General features: G+C 41.4%; 1 protein-coding gene across 2 annotated transcripts; it reads left to right on the top strand.

The window, feature by feature from the left end:
* Window positions 1-310: 310 nt before the first annotated feature.
* On the top strand, window positions 311-11,557 carry LOC122551003 (gypsy retrotransposon integrase-like protein 1). Of its 2 annotated transcripts, XM_043692607.2 has the most exons (8): window positions 311-468; window positions 2,846-3,039; window positions 3,879-3,990; window positions 4,671-4,809; window positions 5,972-6,026; window positions 7,154-7,411; window positions 9,879-9,995; window positions 11,003-11,557. In XM_043692607.2, exons 1-8 carry the CDS (start codon window positions 342-344, stop codon window positions 11,210-11,212), a joined length of 1,212 nt encoding a protein of 403 aa, XP_043548542.1. In that variant the 5' UTR covers window positions 311-341; the 3' UTR covers window positions 11,213-11,557. The 2 variants fall into 2 exon arrangements, with proteins under 2 accessions (XP_043548542.1, XP_043548539.1); XM_043692604.2 differs by lacking the exon at window positions 9,879-9,995.
* The last annotated feature ends 7,498 nt before the right edge of the window (window positions 11,558-19,055 follow it).

The following is a 19,055-nucleotide window of genomic DNA, read 5'->3' on the forward strand; positions in this document are numbered from 1 at the left end:
TCATTTTCATTCTTCTTTGGGGAAAGGTCTGATCATATATTGTACATTTTGGACTTTTGAAGTTTGAACCAGAGACATGGGGTTTCTCTGTCTGAAGGAATTAAAAATATTTCTGTAGCTATGATTTTTATTTTGTCTGAGACGTAATTTGGGGAGGCTACAGGAATGCAAGTCTGGTCACACTGGCTACCCCGTTGCTCAGGCGACGATTCCTCGCTCACTTCCGGCTGTGCGACGGCGAAACCCATCCGGGTGTTTCCGGTCCGCTCGGAAAGAGTTCCGGGCTCCGCTGGAGGGCGGGGAATCGAGCAGGGGTCCGCCCCCTCCAGGCCGGAGTCGCCATGGCCGAGCCGGGCAGTAAGTTTGGGGACATCCAGCGGTACCTGTCCGATGGCCGCTTCCCCTCCACCTTCTGCCCGGCGAAGAAGAAGAACCTGAAGCGGTATGCACAGAAATTCCAGCTGGAAGGTGAGAGACACTGTCCGGGGGGTGGGCGGCGACGGGAACACTGTGTGTCCCTCAGGGTTTCGGTGAGGGGGCGGAATGTGTCCCCCTCAGTGTATGGAGGGGTGACCCCTCGGTGGAGCTGTCTCAGAGGTGGGAATGGGAATGGGAATGGGGATTCCCCTGGTCTGTGTGGGGCAGACTCCTTCAGGGCAGGGGGTTAATCCAGTGGTGTCTCAATGGAAGGCTGATGCTGATGCGGGGGATCCCTCCAGGGATCCTCCAAGGGAGGGGTCAGGTATAGGGTTGAGGGATTAGATTAGATTAGATTAGATTAGATTACTTACAGTGTGGAAACAGGCCCTTCGGCCCAACAAGTCCACACCAACCCGCCAAAGCGAAACCCACCCAGACCCCTACATTTACCCCTTTAACCTAACACTACGGGCAATTTAGCATGGCCAATTCACCTGACCTGCACATCTTTGGACTGTGGGAGGAAACCGGAGCACCCGGAGGAAACCCACGCAGACACGGGGAGAATGTGCAAACTCCACACAGTCAGTCGCCTGAGTCGGGAATTGAACCCGGGTCTCTGGCGCTGTGAGGCTGAGTGCTAACCACTGTGCCACCGTGTCCCCCCAAGCTCCAATAAATTCAAATCATCTGAAATAAAATTCATTCTGATGAAAGCATCTTTTCATTTTCACTGGTTTTCTGGTCTATGCTTTGTTGACGAGAATTAAGTGTTTCTGTCCCTTGTTTTGATGCTTGATATCTCTGTGTTAATCTCTCTCTCCCCCTATGATAAGTGAACAGTTAAATCTTTACGCATTCAGTGACTGCTCCCAAACAGACGACCATTTGGCCCTTCTGGTTTTTGCTTGTGCTACACACTAACATCCTTCCATTCCCACTTCATCTCACTCCAATCAATTTAATCTTCAGTTCCTTTCTCCTTGTAACTATGTTCAGCTCTCTTTAAATCCATCCAAAATATTCAGCTCAACTACACTCAGGTTGTGGATTCCAAATCCTCACCACTCTCTGGGTTTATTTCCAGTTTACTCTAAGCAGCCACTTTCATACCACCTCCTCCAGCAGCTCAGGTGTATGCCAGAGATGCTGACAATTCTGGCAGCATCTACAGGGAAAGCAATAGTATTAATGTTTCAGGTTCTGAGTATTTCCAGTACTTTCTCTCTTTTGAGTTGCAGCATTCATGTGATGCAAACAATTCCATGTTTATCCTAATTATCTTGTACAGACCACTTAGTGAAGCTTCCACTTCTCTGACACTTTGGCTCACAGTATACAGTCACAGAACAGGCTCTTCAGCCCACCATGTCTATGCTGACTAACAAACACCAAACTATACTAATCCCATTCACTTGTGTTTAATCTGTAGCATGCGATACACTGGCAGTTTAAGTGCTCATCCAGAGGTTTCTTAAATATTGTGAGAGTACCTGCCTCCACCACCCTCTCAGACTGCGTGTTCCATAATCTACCGTCCTCTGTGAAAAACAATTTGGATAGGTACATGGATAGGTGCTTACGCTAGGACAAATGTTCGGCACAACATCGTGGGCCGAAGGGCCTGTTCTGTGCTGTATTGTTCTATGTTCCTCAGATCCCCTCTACACGTTTGCCATGGGGAAGAGATTCTCACAATCTCCTCTCTCTATGCCTCTCAAAATCAGATCACCTTCCCGGTCCAGCTCCAGCTCGTCGTCCTCTGATCCAGGAAAACAGAAACCCAGCCTGTCCAGTCTCTCCTTGTAACTGAGACTTTTCATCTCAGATGACATCCTGATGAATCTCCTCTGCACCTTCTCCCATGCAATCTTGTCCTTCGTATAGTGTGGCAACCAGAACTACACATACATTCCCGTCATAGGGACAACGTTAGAAACTATTCTTGAAGATGTTATAACAAGACACTGGTTAAGTTCAAGGTAATTAGGCTGTGCCAAAGGGAAATCATATTTAAGTAATTTATTGCTGTTGTTGGGGAAAATTGTGATCTGGACACAAACATGGACAACAGCCAGCTATTCAGCCCTTCATCTATTGTACATTAGGAAAAAAGATGCATTACTTGATTCACTTCAGGAAAATGAAGTGTGTCAGGTGAATGGGTCTAAAGAAGAGTTCTTTTAGAGCAGAAGTTTGGGAGTGTTGTGTAGACAATTTCATAAGCTGCTGGGAATGGAGGGGAATCTTTGACATTTCATTGTAACATTATTTGTGTAAGTATTTGTGAAAAAAATTTGGAATAGAGTCAATAACATAAAACGTTTATTGATCCCTGATCAAAGACCTATCGCAGATTAATGCCCAGCTGTATTATTGGTTGGTGTGCAGTCTTTTGTAGTGACGTATATTGTGTCATTTTAAGGTGGTTGTTTGTACTATGTGGGGCCAAAGAAGGACGAGAAGAGAGAAGTGGTGGCAGATCGTGAGAAGCGACGACAGATATTCCTGGAATGTCATTTCTCTGATATTGGCTGCCACTTGGGCCAGAAAAAGACCGTGCACAGAATTCAAAGCCGATATTATTGGTTGGGGATTGTAAAGGATGTTGTTGACTGGGTAAGCAAAAAATGCACAAAATAATCCGTAATCGCCAATTTCTTTTCTTTAAAATTAAGTTTTTGCAACAGAACTTTGCAGCTCAGAAAAAGGTTATTTGGCCCATCATGCCTTTGCCAAATTTTTGAGAGAGCCATCTACCCCATTATCCCATTCAATCTATGCCAGGGGATCTGCTATCATGGTATGCAATACTCATCTGTCTTGTGCCATTCTCAAACATCCATTGTCACCCAACTGTAACTACTGTGATGTTTGTCATTCCAGGCCTACCCTCTTTCTGCTGCCCTGCACTTTACTTGTAGGAGAGATGCCTGCAGACTTTCAAATAGCTAACATACTGCCATTCTCTTTTCTGAACGTCACTGAGAGTTTTCTTTGCTCTTCAATTTCAAGTCCTTCTTCATTTACCTTATGATCTTGCAAATGTTCTTCCTTTCAAGTATTTATCCAATTTCCTTTTGAAAGTTCCTGTTGAATGTGCTTCCACCCCACTTTCAGGCAGTGTGTTCTAAATCATACCTCCTTGTGTTGAAGATCTTAGCAGCCACTACACCCCTCCAAACCCCAACCCCCACTGCTTCTTTTGGTAATTATCCCAAATATTTTGTCCTCTAAATACCAGCTCCTATGTCAATTAAAACAATTTCTCCTTACTTATTCATGAATCTGATCAAATTAATCCAAACGCTTATCTCTTCAAAGACTAATTTTACCTTCTCCAAACTCTGGACATAACTTTGTGCAAGGTTTTCCCTAAAGTGATTGTTTTAATTTTTGATTTTTTGAGAAGTAATTTTCCTAAAGCACCAATTCTGATTTTTGTGTTGGAATTGTAGATTAAATTGTGTGAGACCTGCCAGCATGCAGAACACTACAAGAACGTGAACCGTAAATTCCCACCCTTGAAAGTTACCAGACCGTGGGAAATTCTCAGCTTTAATCTCATTGGTGAGGCAGCTCTTCAGTTGTGAATTGTTCCCTAATGTTTGTTTTCTGTAAGTAAACTGATGGAGTACAAGAGCAAGAGGTGATGTTGAACATGTATGAGACACTTGTTAGACCTCAGCCAGAATATTATGTAGTTATGAGCGTCACCTTATAGGAAAAATGTGAACACATTGGAGAGAGTGCATTTAACAAAATGGTTCCAGGGATGACAAACTTCGGTGATGACCATAGACCGGAAGAAGTTGGGACTGTTCTCCTTGGAGAGAAGGTGGCTGAGAGGAGATTATTTGATAGAGGCTTTCAATGTTTTGAACAGGCTAAATAGAGTAGATAGAAAGAAGCTGTTTCCACTCATAAAAGGAGCAAAAAGTAGAGGGCACAGATTTAAAGTGATCTGAAAAAGAAGCAAGGCTGAAGTTAGGAGAAACTTGGCTTGGCATAGCAAGTTGTTAGGGCATGGAATGTTCTGCTTGCAAATGTGGTAGAGACAGGTTCAATTTGGGTATTGAAAGTGGTATTGGGTAACTGTTTGGATAGAAATAGCATTCAGGGATATGGAGAGAAAGCAGATGGGCACTAGGTAATGATGCTCATTAAATGAGCTAGTGCAGGCACAATGGGCCGAATGGCCTCCTTCTGCACTGTAACAATTTTATGATTCTGCCTCGCTGTCCTCACAGGTCCGTTCCCAGAAACCACCTGCGGAAATACCTATGTACTGATGGTTAGTGACTATTTCACAAAGTGGGTTGAAGCAATTCCAATACAGAAGAAAGATGCTTTGTCAGTAGCCAAGGGGTTGGCTGCCACTTTTTACAGGTATTTTCCTCAAAATATGTTAATCTGTCTGGTTTTTCTTATGTTCTCAATGTAACATAAGTTATTTGTTTTTCTTGAGGTGGGTAAACTTCTCATTGTAGTTGGGGATGGGTGAAAGTTTACTCTTGATGCAAAGTCTGAGATGTGTCCTTCAGAGTTGGGAATAAAGGCCCACTGCTTTTCACATAACACTAACTGCAAATGCAGATCTTATAATTCTCATTTTAGGATTTATTCAGATTTGGCATGAAGTTCTTTTGAAATCTTCCAGACCCCAAGAAATACAGGGGTGATGGGGCTGTTCAATGAGGAGATGGAGTTGATGTTCCCAACTGTTTAGAATGGTGGGTAACTTCATCAAAATCCATAACATTTAGGAAGGGTTGAAATATGGTAGACCCTGTTTCCCCCATCCTCCCCTGGCTGGAATGCAGGATCACCAATGAGGGGCAGCTATGTTGAATTGAGTTTAGGCACAATGTCTTCAAGTGGATTGTGCATCATTGGAATTCTCTACTGAAGGCTGAGGTAGACATTTCATTTTTGAACATAGTCTGTATTGAAATGGATAGATTCCTGGACACTAAATGAATTGAAGATATGGGGTCAGGCAGGGCATGGAGTTGATGTAGATCAGCTATGATCGTCTTGAATGACAGACAGAGAGCTCAAGGTGCTGAATGGAGGTATTCCTGTTTCTTCTTCTAAAACTTATAGGATGAGGTGGTGTGTCGACATCTCAGCACCAATTGAATAGGGCCACCCAGGTTTCATGGCCATTTTCAGGATCTCAAGGAGTCTCAAAAACAGACTGTGTGCAAGGACCACCTGCTGGTTACATCCTATGCTATTCCTAGTTATTCCATTATATCAGTTTTCAAATTGCACCTTAAAAAATACTTTATTTTGTTTTGCTTGCTGTTCCAATGTTCTATTTAACATTTTTAGAAATTGGTAACATTCACACAGTGAACACTGTTTATTTATGCCACCTCCCTCATGGCTGTTTTGAGGTAGTTGATGGCAGCAGCAGAAGCAAGTCTCCATTCTGTTGAGCTTGCTTCTAAATCTCGAGCTTGTCTTGAACATCAGTGCTATTTGATCTCTTCATCCCTACATTGAGCAATTATTTGCTTCATGAAATGTTATTTATTTGATACAGGTTTGGGGCTTCAAAAGACATATTCTCCAATGAAAGCAGAGTATTTTGTGATGAGGTAATGTGTCCTTTCATATGGTTGTTGTTTCTGTCTGCGTGTTTACATAGACACTGGAATAAAACTGGAAAGTCAAGATAGGTTAAATCATGCCTTCAGTCAACATACTTGTTGCTCAACAAAGTAGACTTCTTCCTTCTCTCTTTCCCTAACCATGTGATGGTCAGTGTGACTGTTATGCTCTTAATTCCAATGGATGACATGGTCTGGTTTCTAGCTGGATAAAGTTCCGTTTGAACATAACAGAAAAATCAGGATCAGGAAACAGAACCTTCTCTGCAATTTTGTAAGCTCATGCATGAACTGATCGTGGCCTCAGTTCTATTTTCCTGTCTGCCCCTTATAACCCTTAATTCACTAGTTCATCAGAAATCTGTCCAACCTGGTCTTCTGAAAAAGGGACATTACACGTGAAACATTAACTACTATCTCTTCATAGATGCTGCAAAACAGTCAAGTTTCCCCAGAATTTTGTTTGATCATCGTTTTTGGTAAAATACAGTTTTTATTTAAACGGGCTAAGAGAAATGGAGCAAAGATGGGTAGATAGAGTTAAGTCACAGATCAGCTGTGATCTCATTCACTGGTTGTACAGGATCAAGGGGCTGAATGGGCTCCTTGTCTTCCTATGTCTAATAGATCTTCTTTACCGTCATAATTGGAAGAGTCCCCTGCATGTCAAGTTTGTTACATTCTTTCTCCCCTCCCCTGTACCCGTGTGGAAATTTGCCTCGACACTTGTGTATATTCCACAGATCAGGAATTTGAAATTACAACATTAATTTGATCAGTTGTTTTCTGGTTTCTCATCAGGCAGTTTTGTACATGTTTATTGGAACAGTTCTTTTCATGTTGAAATATTCTGGGCCCGTTAGGACAACACTCAGTGGGCTCAGTGATTAGCACTGCTGCCTCACAGCAGCAGGAACTCAGCAATAGTATAGACACATGAGCCTGAGTGAGATGCTGTTCAGAGGGTTGGCGTGGACTCAATGGGCTGAATGACCTGCTTCCACACTTGTAGGGATTTTATGATTTTTTTGGTCTGAAATATTTATAGTGCTGGGTTAGAATCAGTTCTTCTCTAGCCTTACATTCTAAACATTTGCTTTATTTACTTATCGTAGGTCAGCAAAAACCTTTTTGAAAGATGGAACATTAATCACAAAGTGACTCCTGCTGAACATTTTCAGCACACTGGACTAGATGACAGAACCAATGAAATATTAAAAGCAGCAATTAGAAATACAGTAAACTCCAAGCAGACGGAATGGGATGACTGTTTGGACCCTGTCCTGTTTGAGTTTCGGACATCAGTAAATTCAAGTACTAAGTTTACACCTTTCTTTCTACTCTATAATAGAGAAGCTCGGCTGTTATCTGAGGTAGGACTGAAACTGTTGTTAGCCTCCAGTTGTTATGAATCCACTATGGGTTGTTAATTAATTGCTTATATGTGGTGCAACAAGATATTTCTTTGCTAATCTCCGCAATGGATTCTGCCAAAACATCTTTGATCTGAAGCATTAAGTTGACAATCTTCAGTGTGCAGGTGCTGCCTAACCTACTGGGAGTTTCCAGCATTTTTCTTTTGTTACACTAATGTCACTAACAGTTAACGCACTAAAGTAAATTAGGGATGTTTTAAATTTTTAGGAAAAAGTGAGGTCTGCAGATGCTGGAGATCAGAGCTGAAAATGTGTTGCTGGAAAAGCGCAGCAGGTCAGGCAGCATCCAAGGAACAGGAGAATTGACGTTTCGGGCATAAGCCCTTCAGGAATGAGGAAAGTTCCTGAAGAAGGGCTCATGCCTGAAACGTCGTTTCCCCTGGTTCTTGGATGCTGCCTGACCTGCTGCGCTTTTCCAGCAACACATTTTCAGCATGTTTTAAATTGTTACCTGGATGTGGAGAATCTGAGCTTGGAGACCATCCCCAGGATGGGGTTTTTGCTGTTCTGCTTTGCAAGGTCTTGCTCCAAGTGAAGACTGGTAACTTTCCATGAATACCAGAAGCTTCATGTTGTCAAGAAACCGAAGCCATGACTAGATGAAAGTTTAAAATGCTGGGAATACTCCAAAAAGCCCGAGCAGCTTTCAGTGAGAAGGATGAGTCCTTGACCCAATCTTGTGAAGGATGGTCTAGCACTGCATTGTGCTATGCTGTCAGAACTGCTATGTCTTGGATGATGTCTTAAACTAAGGCTAAGACCTGCCTTTTCAAATGGACAGTAAAGATCCCACAGCCATTATTTCAAAGAACTCTATCAGTTCCCATTATTATATTGAAAACCTCCATCAAAATCACTTTAATTTTCTAAATTACAGAGAATGCAGTTTGTTCCTGGTAATTTTAACCTTTTGGATCCAGGTATTCTGGTGAATCTGCACTGTTTCTTCCAAGGACAGTTATATCTTTCATAATGTGCATTGCCTATTATTTCTCCCAAAAACTCCAGGCGTCTATGCAGCTGAAATATGACTCCCATCTCATTGTATTCTAGTCTTTTAGATATAAAGGCTAGAATTTCTTAAAATATTTGATTACCTTCTGTATCATCTTTTGAGACTTCAAAAGATCTTATTTGGAATCCCCAAGTCTATTTGGGCCTCCTCTGTTACATGTGATTAAGATTCAAAGCAGATGGAATCATACCTTTCTACATTGAAATCCATTTATCACCATTCCACCCTTCTGTAAACCAGCAAGGTCAGAGTAATTTTATGCTTCCACTTACAATGCTTACTGTATTACCTGAGCAAACTTGAAAATTAAAGTTTCTATTTTATCATCTAAGTTGTGGATACATGCAGTGAGCGGTTGAGTCCCCAACACAGATCCTTGTGTTGTCCTTCCTAGTATCTCAGATCTGACTACTTCCACTAAACTAGTAACCTAACCAGGTCAATAACCTTTCCTGAATTCGACAAGCTTCTATTTTAGCCAACATTCTTTTATGAAGAACTTTATCAAATGCCTTCAGAAAGTCAGTATAAATTAACATCTGTAGACATTTCCCCTTTCTGTGCTTTGGTTGCTTCTTGAAAATATTTAATCCGATTCACTATACCTGACTTACCTTTATGTATCCATGCTCACTCTGATCAGCTGAAAATGTTCAAGGTTGTCAGTCATCCTAACCTTAAAAAAAAAAGAGTTCTAGTAAATTCTCAGTAAGAGATAGTGGGCTAATAAGCATAAATTGAAAGTTAAAAGTAAATAAAAAAGAGCTGTATTCCAAAGGGGAGGTGAAAGTGACCACCTTTGATATGAAGGCTACATTTGACTAAGTGTGACATAGTCAATACTTGATAAGGTCAACACCATTCAGGATGAAGCAGCCGATTTAACTGGCACGTGATCCACAAGCATTCGCTTTTTCCACCACGGATGATCAGTCTACAAGATGCACTGCAGTAACTCAACAAGGCTGTTTAGACAACACCTTCCAAACCTATGCCCACTTTCATCTAGAAGGTCAAGGACAGCAGATACATGGGAGCACTACCCTCTGCAAGTTCCCCTCCAAGCCACTCACCATCCTGACTTGGAAATATATCACTGTTCCTTCACTGTCACTGGGATAAAGTCCTGAAATTCCTTCCCTAAGGACATTGTGGGTCTACCTACAACATATGGGCTGCAGCCATCCAAGAAGGCAGCTCACCCCCATTTTCAAGGGGCAACTAAGCATGAGCAATAACTACTGACCTAGCCAGTGATGCCCACATGTGTAAAAGGGGCTTACTTTATCTATCAAATATTTTATATTTTTGGTAGATTTAAGAAAGCAGTTTGAACCACACCAAATGTAAGTTAAATATCCTTAAATGTTTATGTTCATGTGTTTTCAGGGAAAACTTGAAATTGCTAATGAGTACAGGTCACCAGAAACTTGTGGCATCAAAACAGAAAGCATAGACGAGTTTACTAATTCTGTGAGTGAGCAGCAAAATGCAGTTAAAGAAATGGTAAGTTACAGAGCTTGGTAAGGCCAAAAAAAGCAGAGTTAGTTTCCATTTGATTGTTGGCATCAGTTAATAAAGACTGGATGCTGGAATAAGCCTGAATATTTTGATGATTGCTGCACCAAAGGAACAGTCAAGATCATTTACAACATTAGTGAGCAAGGGATGTCTAGATGAGTTGAGTTTCATTCACACAAAATCACAGTTAAAATATGAATTACACCAAAATATCATTGTGGAAATATTTTTTCTAAATTCTCTCTAGTTTGAGGTAGAAATAAAATCATAAATAGTTAATCAAGTGTGGGTCATGCTATTACCATATTGCAATTAACATTTAAAACAAAGCTGCCAAAAATAGACATTTTTTGGAAAGCCATTTTGTTAATCTGACGATATAACATTGTTATAGATGTACCTGTAGATTTACTTATCATCAAAGCTTTCTTATCTTTTCAAAGTAAAATTCAAATTAGAATGGAGAGAAATGTATTGCTATTATATTTTTAGTAAACATGCATGGTAACCAATATAATTCTGATATTTATGCCCATAATATTTGGCTGCTTATTCTTGTGGAGAATTAGCAGCTTCAGCAGCTCTTCATGTGGCTACAAGAAATGATACAGAAGAAAGGTTTGGGGCTACGTAAAAAACAGCACCTCTCAGGGCAAACACGTTGTACATGCACAAATGTCCTAATGGCTTTAGTTTAAAGATTTTAAAACAGGTTGAAAGAGTTATCTTATTGATTGAAACTCCCATTTCATGCACTTCCTCCCTCTGTTCCCCATCCATGCAGAAAAAAACAAATTGATCTATGCACATTTTACAAAAAAGGTCTGTATTTGAAGAATATTTAATGAACTTAGATGTTAGCTACTTATTGTTCTGTACCCTATTTTCACATTTGCTGCAAAATGTTAAAAATTGGTATCTAACGGCTGACTTTGAGATAGGTTGATGTCAGAAGTTTTAAAAGAGGAAAATGAAAGTGTTTGCCTCTTTAGGTGATTGCTAACATGGCTGCAGCTCACAAACGGGAAAAAAAGAACGCAAAGAGGAAAGCCAGGAAAGGGACTGGGTTCATTGCCAGCGAGGAAGTGTTTCCAGGAAACACCAACTCAACAACTAAAAAGCACAAGAAAAGTCACTTTCTTTCTTTCCAAATTGAAACAACCTTGTCTGCTGAGCACAGTATGAACGGTGGGATGGCATGAAATGACTTTTCATTGATTATATCATATGGCTCAGGAACCGAAAGACAGAAACTTTACAAATAAATCCTCCTTGGAATGGCATCTCAACAATGGCATAAGGAAGAGTGAGAAATGACTGTACTGAGCCTCAATGTGCCGAGCTGACTAACTGCCATCTGTGAAGTTAACTGTGAATCAGATCAAAACATTTTGCATTAGAATTATTTTATACACACACATTAACTGTTAAAAGCAAAATGTTGCAGATGCTGTTCATTCATTAACAGTTTGATCATTTGTTCTGACTCTGGTTTACAATTTGCATCATGTAAATATGTTATGCCTAATAAAGTTCATCACTGTAAAGTTGTGTTGTATGCAATTTTAAAAATATTTCAGTAAATTTACAGAATTACATATCATTCAAACTGAAACAGTCCATTACTGTCATCTGACCTTAAATTTGAACGTGCTGAATCCATATCAACTACTAGAAATCCTCTCAGCTTTAGATGGACTGCTTCCAAATTAGACAAAGATGCTAGACAGAATGAGAATAAGAGACATGAGCAACAGGAAGAACTATATGTTCCCCATAGAGAAGAGTATTGCTGCTGAAGTTGGATATTGTAGCAGAGCTAATGTCAAACATTCAAATTAGCTGTAGGGAAGCAAAGTCCTCCATATTGCTCTATAGCACAAGGGCTGTTTTTTGTCACTTATATAAAATTATTTGGATGTGAATACAGGAGACATGGTCAGTATGTCTGCAGATAACACCAAAATTGGAAGTGCAGTGGACAGTGAAAAGACATTGAATTCCTCCCCTGTATTCTTTAGTACTACTGGAATGTTAAAAGTATCTTCCACTGTAAAGCTTGATACAAACAACTCTCCTAACCTGGTTTGCCATAACTCCCATATAGCAATCTGATTGACAGTGAGGGGTGGAACATAACATCAAAAAGATTCTAAGAATAATTGAGGAAGGAATTTGGGAAATTCCTTTTCACCCTGGCTCAGTACAAAAGGAAACCATTTAGCCCATTGTACTTCTGCTAATTCTTTGAAAGAGCAATTCAATTACACTCACCCTCTGCTCATTCATACAGCTGTGATTTTTTTAAAAATCGGTTTAATTATTTGTTCAACTTCCTTTTAAGTCCCCACTGAGTCTACTTCCACTGTCCATTCAGGTAATGCATTTCCAGTTCACAACTCATTGTGTAAAAACATTTTCATGTCCCCCATGGTCAAAAGAGGTTCCAAGGTATTTGGCCAAATACAATCACAAAGACTAACTTGTTTCTTATTCAGCTAGGGGAGGGTGAATTGCTGACCAGGATTTCAAATTGGTATCAGCCCTCTCCATCTGGCAGGGAGAACAAAGAGAAACCAATAGCTTTAATTAAAGGAGTCATTAATTCTTGATGCAATGGCAGAAGTGTGCAGGTCTTTTTAATTAGCTTCACCAGATCCTGTGTGTCAGATTATGTTCTGTATTCTTACCCCCTTGCTGAATCCTGGAATGTGTTGGAGAGAATGAGAAAGGAAAATGGTGAATGAAATGGTACAATATGATAAAAATGTTAATGAATACATATTTTGTTTTTTTGCTTTAATTTTAAATAGTGGATTGACCACACAAAGGACCACTTCAGTCTAACATAATAAATTACTCAACTACAAAAGAAAACATGTTTGATCCAAGAGAGACCGGTGTAAGCTGAAGTGGTGTCTGTGTCATTCCGGTGTAGCCCTGTGATTACAGCAAATAAACAGATATGGGTGTTTGCTTGGTATATTGACACAACTAGCATGTTGGGCACTCAACCATTCACAGGTCCATATAATGCAGATTGGATTGGTGTCTGGAGTGCTACTTCATTAATGGGAAGCTTTAAATCTTAGTGTGAGCTCAAATCTTTATTTTAAAATAAGACACTCTAGAGCTCTCACAAATCCTAAAGATAATAGAATCATAGATAATTTAATAGAAGACTACTTAATCCAGCCTCACCTATGCAAGTGCTGGCTTTTCTGTATAACATAATAGTACAGACCCCATAGCCCTCGATGTTGTGATGACCTTTTATCCTTCTCTAAGATCACACTAACCCACGTACCCTTCATTGTACTATCTTCCATGCGCCTATCCAAGAGTCGCTTGAATGTCCCGAATGTATCTGACTCTACTACCACTGCATTTCACTCACTCACCGCTGTGTAAAGAACCTACCTCTGACATCTCCCCATAACCTACCTCCAATCACCTTAAAAGTATGTCCCCCTCCATGATACGCATTTCCGTCCTGAGAAAACGTCTCTGGCTATCCAGTCTATCCATGCCTCATCATCTTGTACACCTCTTAAGTCATCCCTCATCCTTCTTCGCTCCAATGAGAAAAGTCCTAACTCCCTCAAACCTTTCTTCGTAAGACCTGCCCTCCAATCGTGGCAGCATCTTGGATATTTCCTCTGCACCCTCTCTAAAGCTTCTACATCCTTCCATAATGAGGTGATCAGAACCAAATACAATATTACAAGCTTGGTCTAACCAGGGCTCTATAGAGCTGCAGCAGAGCCTCATGGCTCTTAAAACGCAACCCCCCTTCTAATGAAAGCCAACACATCATATACCTTCTTGACAATCCTATCAACTTGGGTGATAACTCTGAGGGATCTATGGACATGGGCCCCAAGATCCTTCTGTTCCTCCACACTGTCAAGAATCCTGCCTTTAACCCTGTATTCGGCATTCAAATTCGACCTCCCAAAGTGAATCACTTCACACTTCTCCAGGTTGAACTCCATCTGCCACTTATCAGCCCAGTTCTGCATCCTGTCAGTATCCCATTGCATCCTACAACAGCCCACCACATCCTTCTTAACATCAACCTGTTCAAGCATAACAGCCTGTTTCACACTGTCCTCAGAAACATCAAAGTCCCTCTCAGTAGTGAATACCAAAGCAAAGTATTCAATAAGGACCTCTCCTACCTCCTCCAACTCCAGGCAAATTCCCTCCATTATCCCTGATCAGCCCTACCCTCACTCTGGCTATTCTCTTGTTCCTCACGCAAGTGTGGAATGCCTTAGGGTTTTCCTTAATCCTACCTGCTAAAACTTTTTCATGCCTCCTTCTCACCCTCCTAAGTCCATTCTTCAGTTCCTTCATGGCTACCTTGTAACCCTCTAAAGCCCTATCTGATCCTTGCCTCCTTAACCTTAAGTAACATCCCTTGTCGCCAAAGGTTCCTTCAATCTACCATCCCTTCCTTGCCTCAGTAGGACAAGGGCATTAGCCAATGACCTCCCCTCTAGTCAGCCTTTCTAAATACTGAATCAGGAACCCTTCCTGAACACACTTTTTGCCATATTAGAATATTATATATATAGGATGTGAGCATAAGAGGTATACTTAGTATGTTTGCAGATGTCCTTCTTTCCTGAAGAAGGGCTAATGCCCGAAACGTCGATTCTCCTGTTCCCTAGATGCTGACTGACCTGCTGCGCTTTTCCAGCAACACATTTTCATCTCTAATCTCCAGCATCTGCAGACCTCACTTTCTCCTCAGTAGGACAAACCTGTCTAGCACTATCAGCAAGTGCTTCCTAAACAACCTCCACCTTTCTGGTCACATTTACCAGAGAACATTTTTTCCCAATTTAGGTGACCCAGTTCCTGCCTAAAAATATTCTAATTCCCCTACCCTTTATTAGATACTTTTCCATACCTCTCCAGGAGTACAGTAAACGTCAAGGTGTAGTGATCAGTATTACCGAAATGCTGTCCCAAGAGATCTGACATCTGGCCTGGTTCATTGCCAAGCACCAAATCCAATGACCTCCCCTCTAGTCAGCCTTTCTAAATACTGAATCAGGAACCCTTCCTGAACACACTTTTTGCCATATTAGAATATTATATATATATAGGATGTGAGCATAAGAGGTATACTTAGTATGTTTGCAGATGACACCAAAATTGGAGGTGTAGTGGACAGCGAAGAGGTCACCTCAGATTACAATGAGATCTTGATCAGATGGGCCAATGGGCTGAGAAGTGGCAGATGGAATTTAATACACACAAATGCGAGGTGCTGCATTTTGGGAAAGCAAATCTTAGCCGGACTTATAAACTTAATGGTGAGGTCCTAGGGAGTGTCACTGAACAAAGAGACCTTGGAGTGCAGGTTCATAGCTCCTCGAAAGTGGAGTCGCAGGTAGATAGGATAGTGAAGGCAGTGTTAGGTATGCTTTCCTTTATTGGTCAGAGTATTGAGTACAGGAGTTGGGAGGTCATGTTGCGGCTGTACAGGATATTGGTTAGGCCACCGTTGGAATATTGCGTGCAATTCTGGTCTCCTTCCTATCAGAAAGATATTGTGAAACTTGAAAGGGTTCAGAAAATATTTTCAAGGATGTTGCCAGGGTCAGAGGATTTGAGCTTCAGGGAAGAAGTTGAATAGACTGGGGCTGTTTTCCCTGGAGCATCCGAGTCTGAGAGGGTGACCTTATAGAGGTTTATAAAATCGTGAGGAGCATGGATAGGGTAAATTGACAAAGTCTTTTCCCTGGGGTGGTGGGAGTCCAGAACTAGAGGACATAGGTTTAGGGTGAGAGGGGCAAGCTAATAAAAGAGACCTAAGGGGCAACCATTTCACACCGTGGGTGGTACGTGTATGGAATGAACTGCCAGAGGAAGTGGTGGAGACTGGTACAATTGCAACATTTAAAAAGCATCTGAATAGGTATATGAATAGGAAGGGTTGAGGGATATGGGCTAGGTGCTGGCAGGTGGGACTCGATTGGGACGGGATATCTGGTCAGCATGGACGAGTTGGACCGAATTGTCTGTTTCGGTGCTGTACATCTCTATGACTCTATGACCTGACAAAAACTGCTCCACCTATACTGACTATGGACAAATCCTCCTCCATGACCTCCCTTTCTGCAGCTGTTATATTCTCCCTAATTAGCAATGTCACTCCTCCATCAATCCTTTCGAAACATCTAAACCCTGGAACATCCAACAACCACCATTCCTGTCCCTGTGATATCCAAGTCTCCACAATGGCCACACCATCATAGTTCCAAATACTGATCCATGGTCTAAGTTCATCACCTTTATTTCTGATACTTCATGCGTCAAAATTGGCACATTTCAACCCATCACACTGACTTTACCCTATCAAGTGCCTATCCCTCCTCACAGGCTCTCTTCATGCTATATCTGGCTATTCACTACCAACTCCATCTGATCCATAGCTCCAGTTCCCGCTCCCCTGCCAATTTAGTTCAAACCCTCCCAAAGAGCTCTAGCAAACCTCCCACCCAAGATAGGAATGACCCTCTAATTCACGTACAGCCCATCCTTCATGTAGAGGTCCAGATACCACATGGTATCTTGAACAAAGCCTTCTTCTGTCCAGTCCTTGTATCTATTTACATGTTTCCTGTTCAAATGGTTTGTCCAAATCTTCTTTAAATAGAGTTGTGGTATGATCGCCATGGAGATCTATAATTCATAGAGTTTAGAACTTCCAGTTTGGATTCGATTCCCTACAGTGTGGAAACAGGCCCTTCGGCCCAACCAGTCCACACCAACCCTCCAAACAGTAACCCTTCCAGACACATTTCCCTCTTACTAACGTGCTGAAAATGTGTTGCTGGAAAAGCGCAGCAGGTCAGGCAGCATCCAAGGAGCAGGAGTATCGACGTTTTGGGCATGAGCCCAAGGGCTCATGCCCGAAACGTAGATTCTCCTGCTCCTTGGATGCTGCCTGACTTGCTGTGCTTTTCCAGCAACACATTTTCAGCTCTGATCTCCAGCATTTGCAGTCCTCACTTTCTCCTCTTACTAACATACCTATGAGCAATTTAACATGGCCAATTCGCCTGACCTGCACATCTTTGGACTGTGGGAGGAAACCGGAGCACCCGGATGAAACCCACACAGACATAGGGAGAATGTGCAAACAGACAGTCACCTGATGCTGGAATCGATTCTGGAACACTGGTGCTTCACAGCACCAGTGCTAACCACTGAGCCACCATCCAGTTGCAAGACTGGAAACTGAAAGAATGACACAGCAAGTTTCACATTTTTAAACACTTACTGAAACAAGTGATTAGAAACACAATTGACCAAATATTATTTATGCTGAAAATGCGCAGCAGGTCAGGCAGCATCCAGGGAACAGGAGAATCGACGTTTCGGGCATAAGCCCTTCTTCAGGAATGAGGAAAGTTTGTCCAGCAGGCTAAGATAAAAGGTAAGATAAAAGGTATCTTAACCTGCTGGACAAACTTTCCTAATTTCTGAAGAAGGGTTTATGCCCGAAACGTCGATTCTCCTGTTCCCTGGATGCTGCCTGACCTGCTGCGCTTTTCCAGCAACACATTTTCAGCTCTGATCTCCAGCATCTGCAGTCCTCACTTTCTCCTCAAATATTATTTATGTTTGTCAGCACTATATACTTTAAATCACAAAATGGAACATTCCACAATTTATACTCATCAGCCATCATACACTCGATGGAAATGCAGTCCTTTTAGCTGACAGTCCATCTTTGTTCCTATCTTACAATAGGTTTGTGACCTTGGTACATTGAGAAGTAACTTCAAGTGACTGTTCTCAGGTGATATCTGTAGTTTTTTGGAGAATTCTTTAAATCCAACACCAGCAGTAAAACCTATCTTGGTGATTCTTCTTCTCCAGTCCTGCCAAACAAACCATCTGAAATCCACAGAATGTCAAAAGATGTGTGTATTTTTCTGGAGTTAAAAATCACAACACCAGGTTATAGTCCAACAGACTTATTTGGAAATACTAGCTTTCAGAGTGCAACTTCTTCATCAGGTAACTAGAAGCAGCAGCAGCGCTCTGAAAGCTAGTATTTCCAAATAAGTCTGTTGGACTATAACCTGGTGTTGTGATTTTTAACTTTGTCAACCCCAGTCCAACACCGGCACCTCCACATCATATTTGTCTAAAGACAGTCTTCCATCCTTATCATTTGTAGCAGCTTGCAAATTCAAGTTACCCTTTTCTCTCCATGTAGACCTGCTGCCTTCTGTCTGGGATATTCAGTGAGTTGCAAAGAAGCACGTAATCTGAGCTCAAATTGACTTTCTCAGTTCTGTTCCCCAGTAACATGACACACATTAAACTTGTAACTAGGTAGAAATGCTTACCATTTTATCCTTGATTCCAACTCAGAACAGCTGACAGCAGTGCTTTTACAATCCAATACCCCCAACATCTTTGTGATGTTGGGATACTCAGGGCAGAGTGCTTTTGATTGAGAACCAACCCCACCCCACCCTCAATAAAATGAAATCAATTAATATTGGACTAAAGGTCAATGATATTTCCCATCAATAACTATAATACCAGTGGAGGCAAGAGGAATAGGGATTGGGTATGTACCCTCCCTATTGAAATAATTACCCATTGTGCCTCCTACCTTGCCTTTTCTGAGACTAGAATATTCCACCCATGGTGCTTACACAGGACAAACCCAGAAATTGCCACTTGTAAAAGCGAAGATGCTTTACCAAAAATGTGTAAAATAATCTGAACATTCCTTTGATCTCTAACAATCAAAACAACCAAGCTTACTGTCAGGAAGACCGAGAAGAACTAGCCGTTTTCTTTTACTTCTCCATTCTTGAAGGGTGAGAGAGAAAGTCACCAAGAGATTTAGGTGCTTTCTCCGTCACAGGCTGAATGTTTCTGCTGTGTTGTCCAAATACAAAGCTGTAACCACTCCTTGAAGAACTAATCAAGAAACTGTTACTATGCAGAGCACTCTTGATCCTGATTTTAAATAAACCATCAAAAGACAGTCACAGTGAGTTG

This window comes from Chiloscyllium plagiosum, unplaced genomic scaffold, assembly GCF_037043375.1.
Source record: "Chiloscyllium plagiosum isolate Xiang-an unplaced genomic scaffold, Cpla_swu_hap1 HiC_scaffold_24, whole genome shotgun sequence".
In the NCBI taxonomy this organism is placed as follows: Eukaryota; Metazoa; Chordata; class Chondrichthyes; order Orectolobiformes; family Hemiscylliidae; genus Chiloscyllium; species Chiloscyllium plagiosum.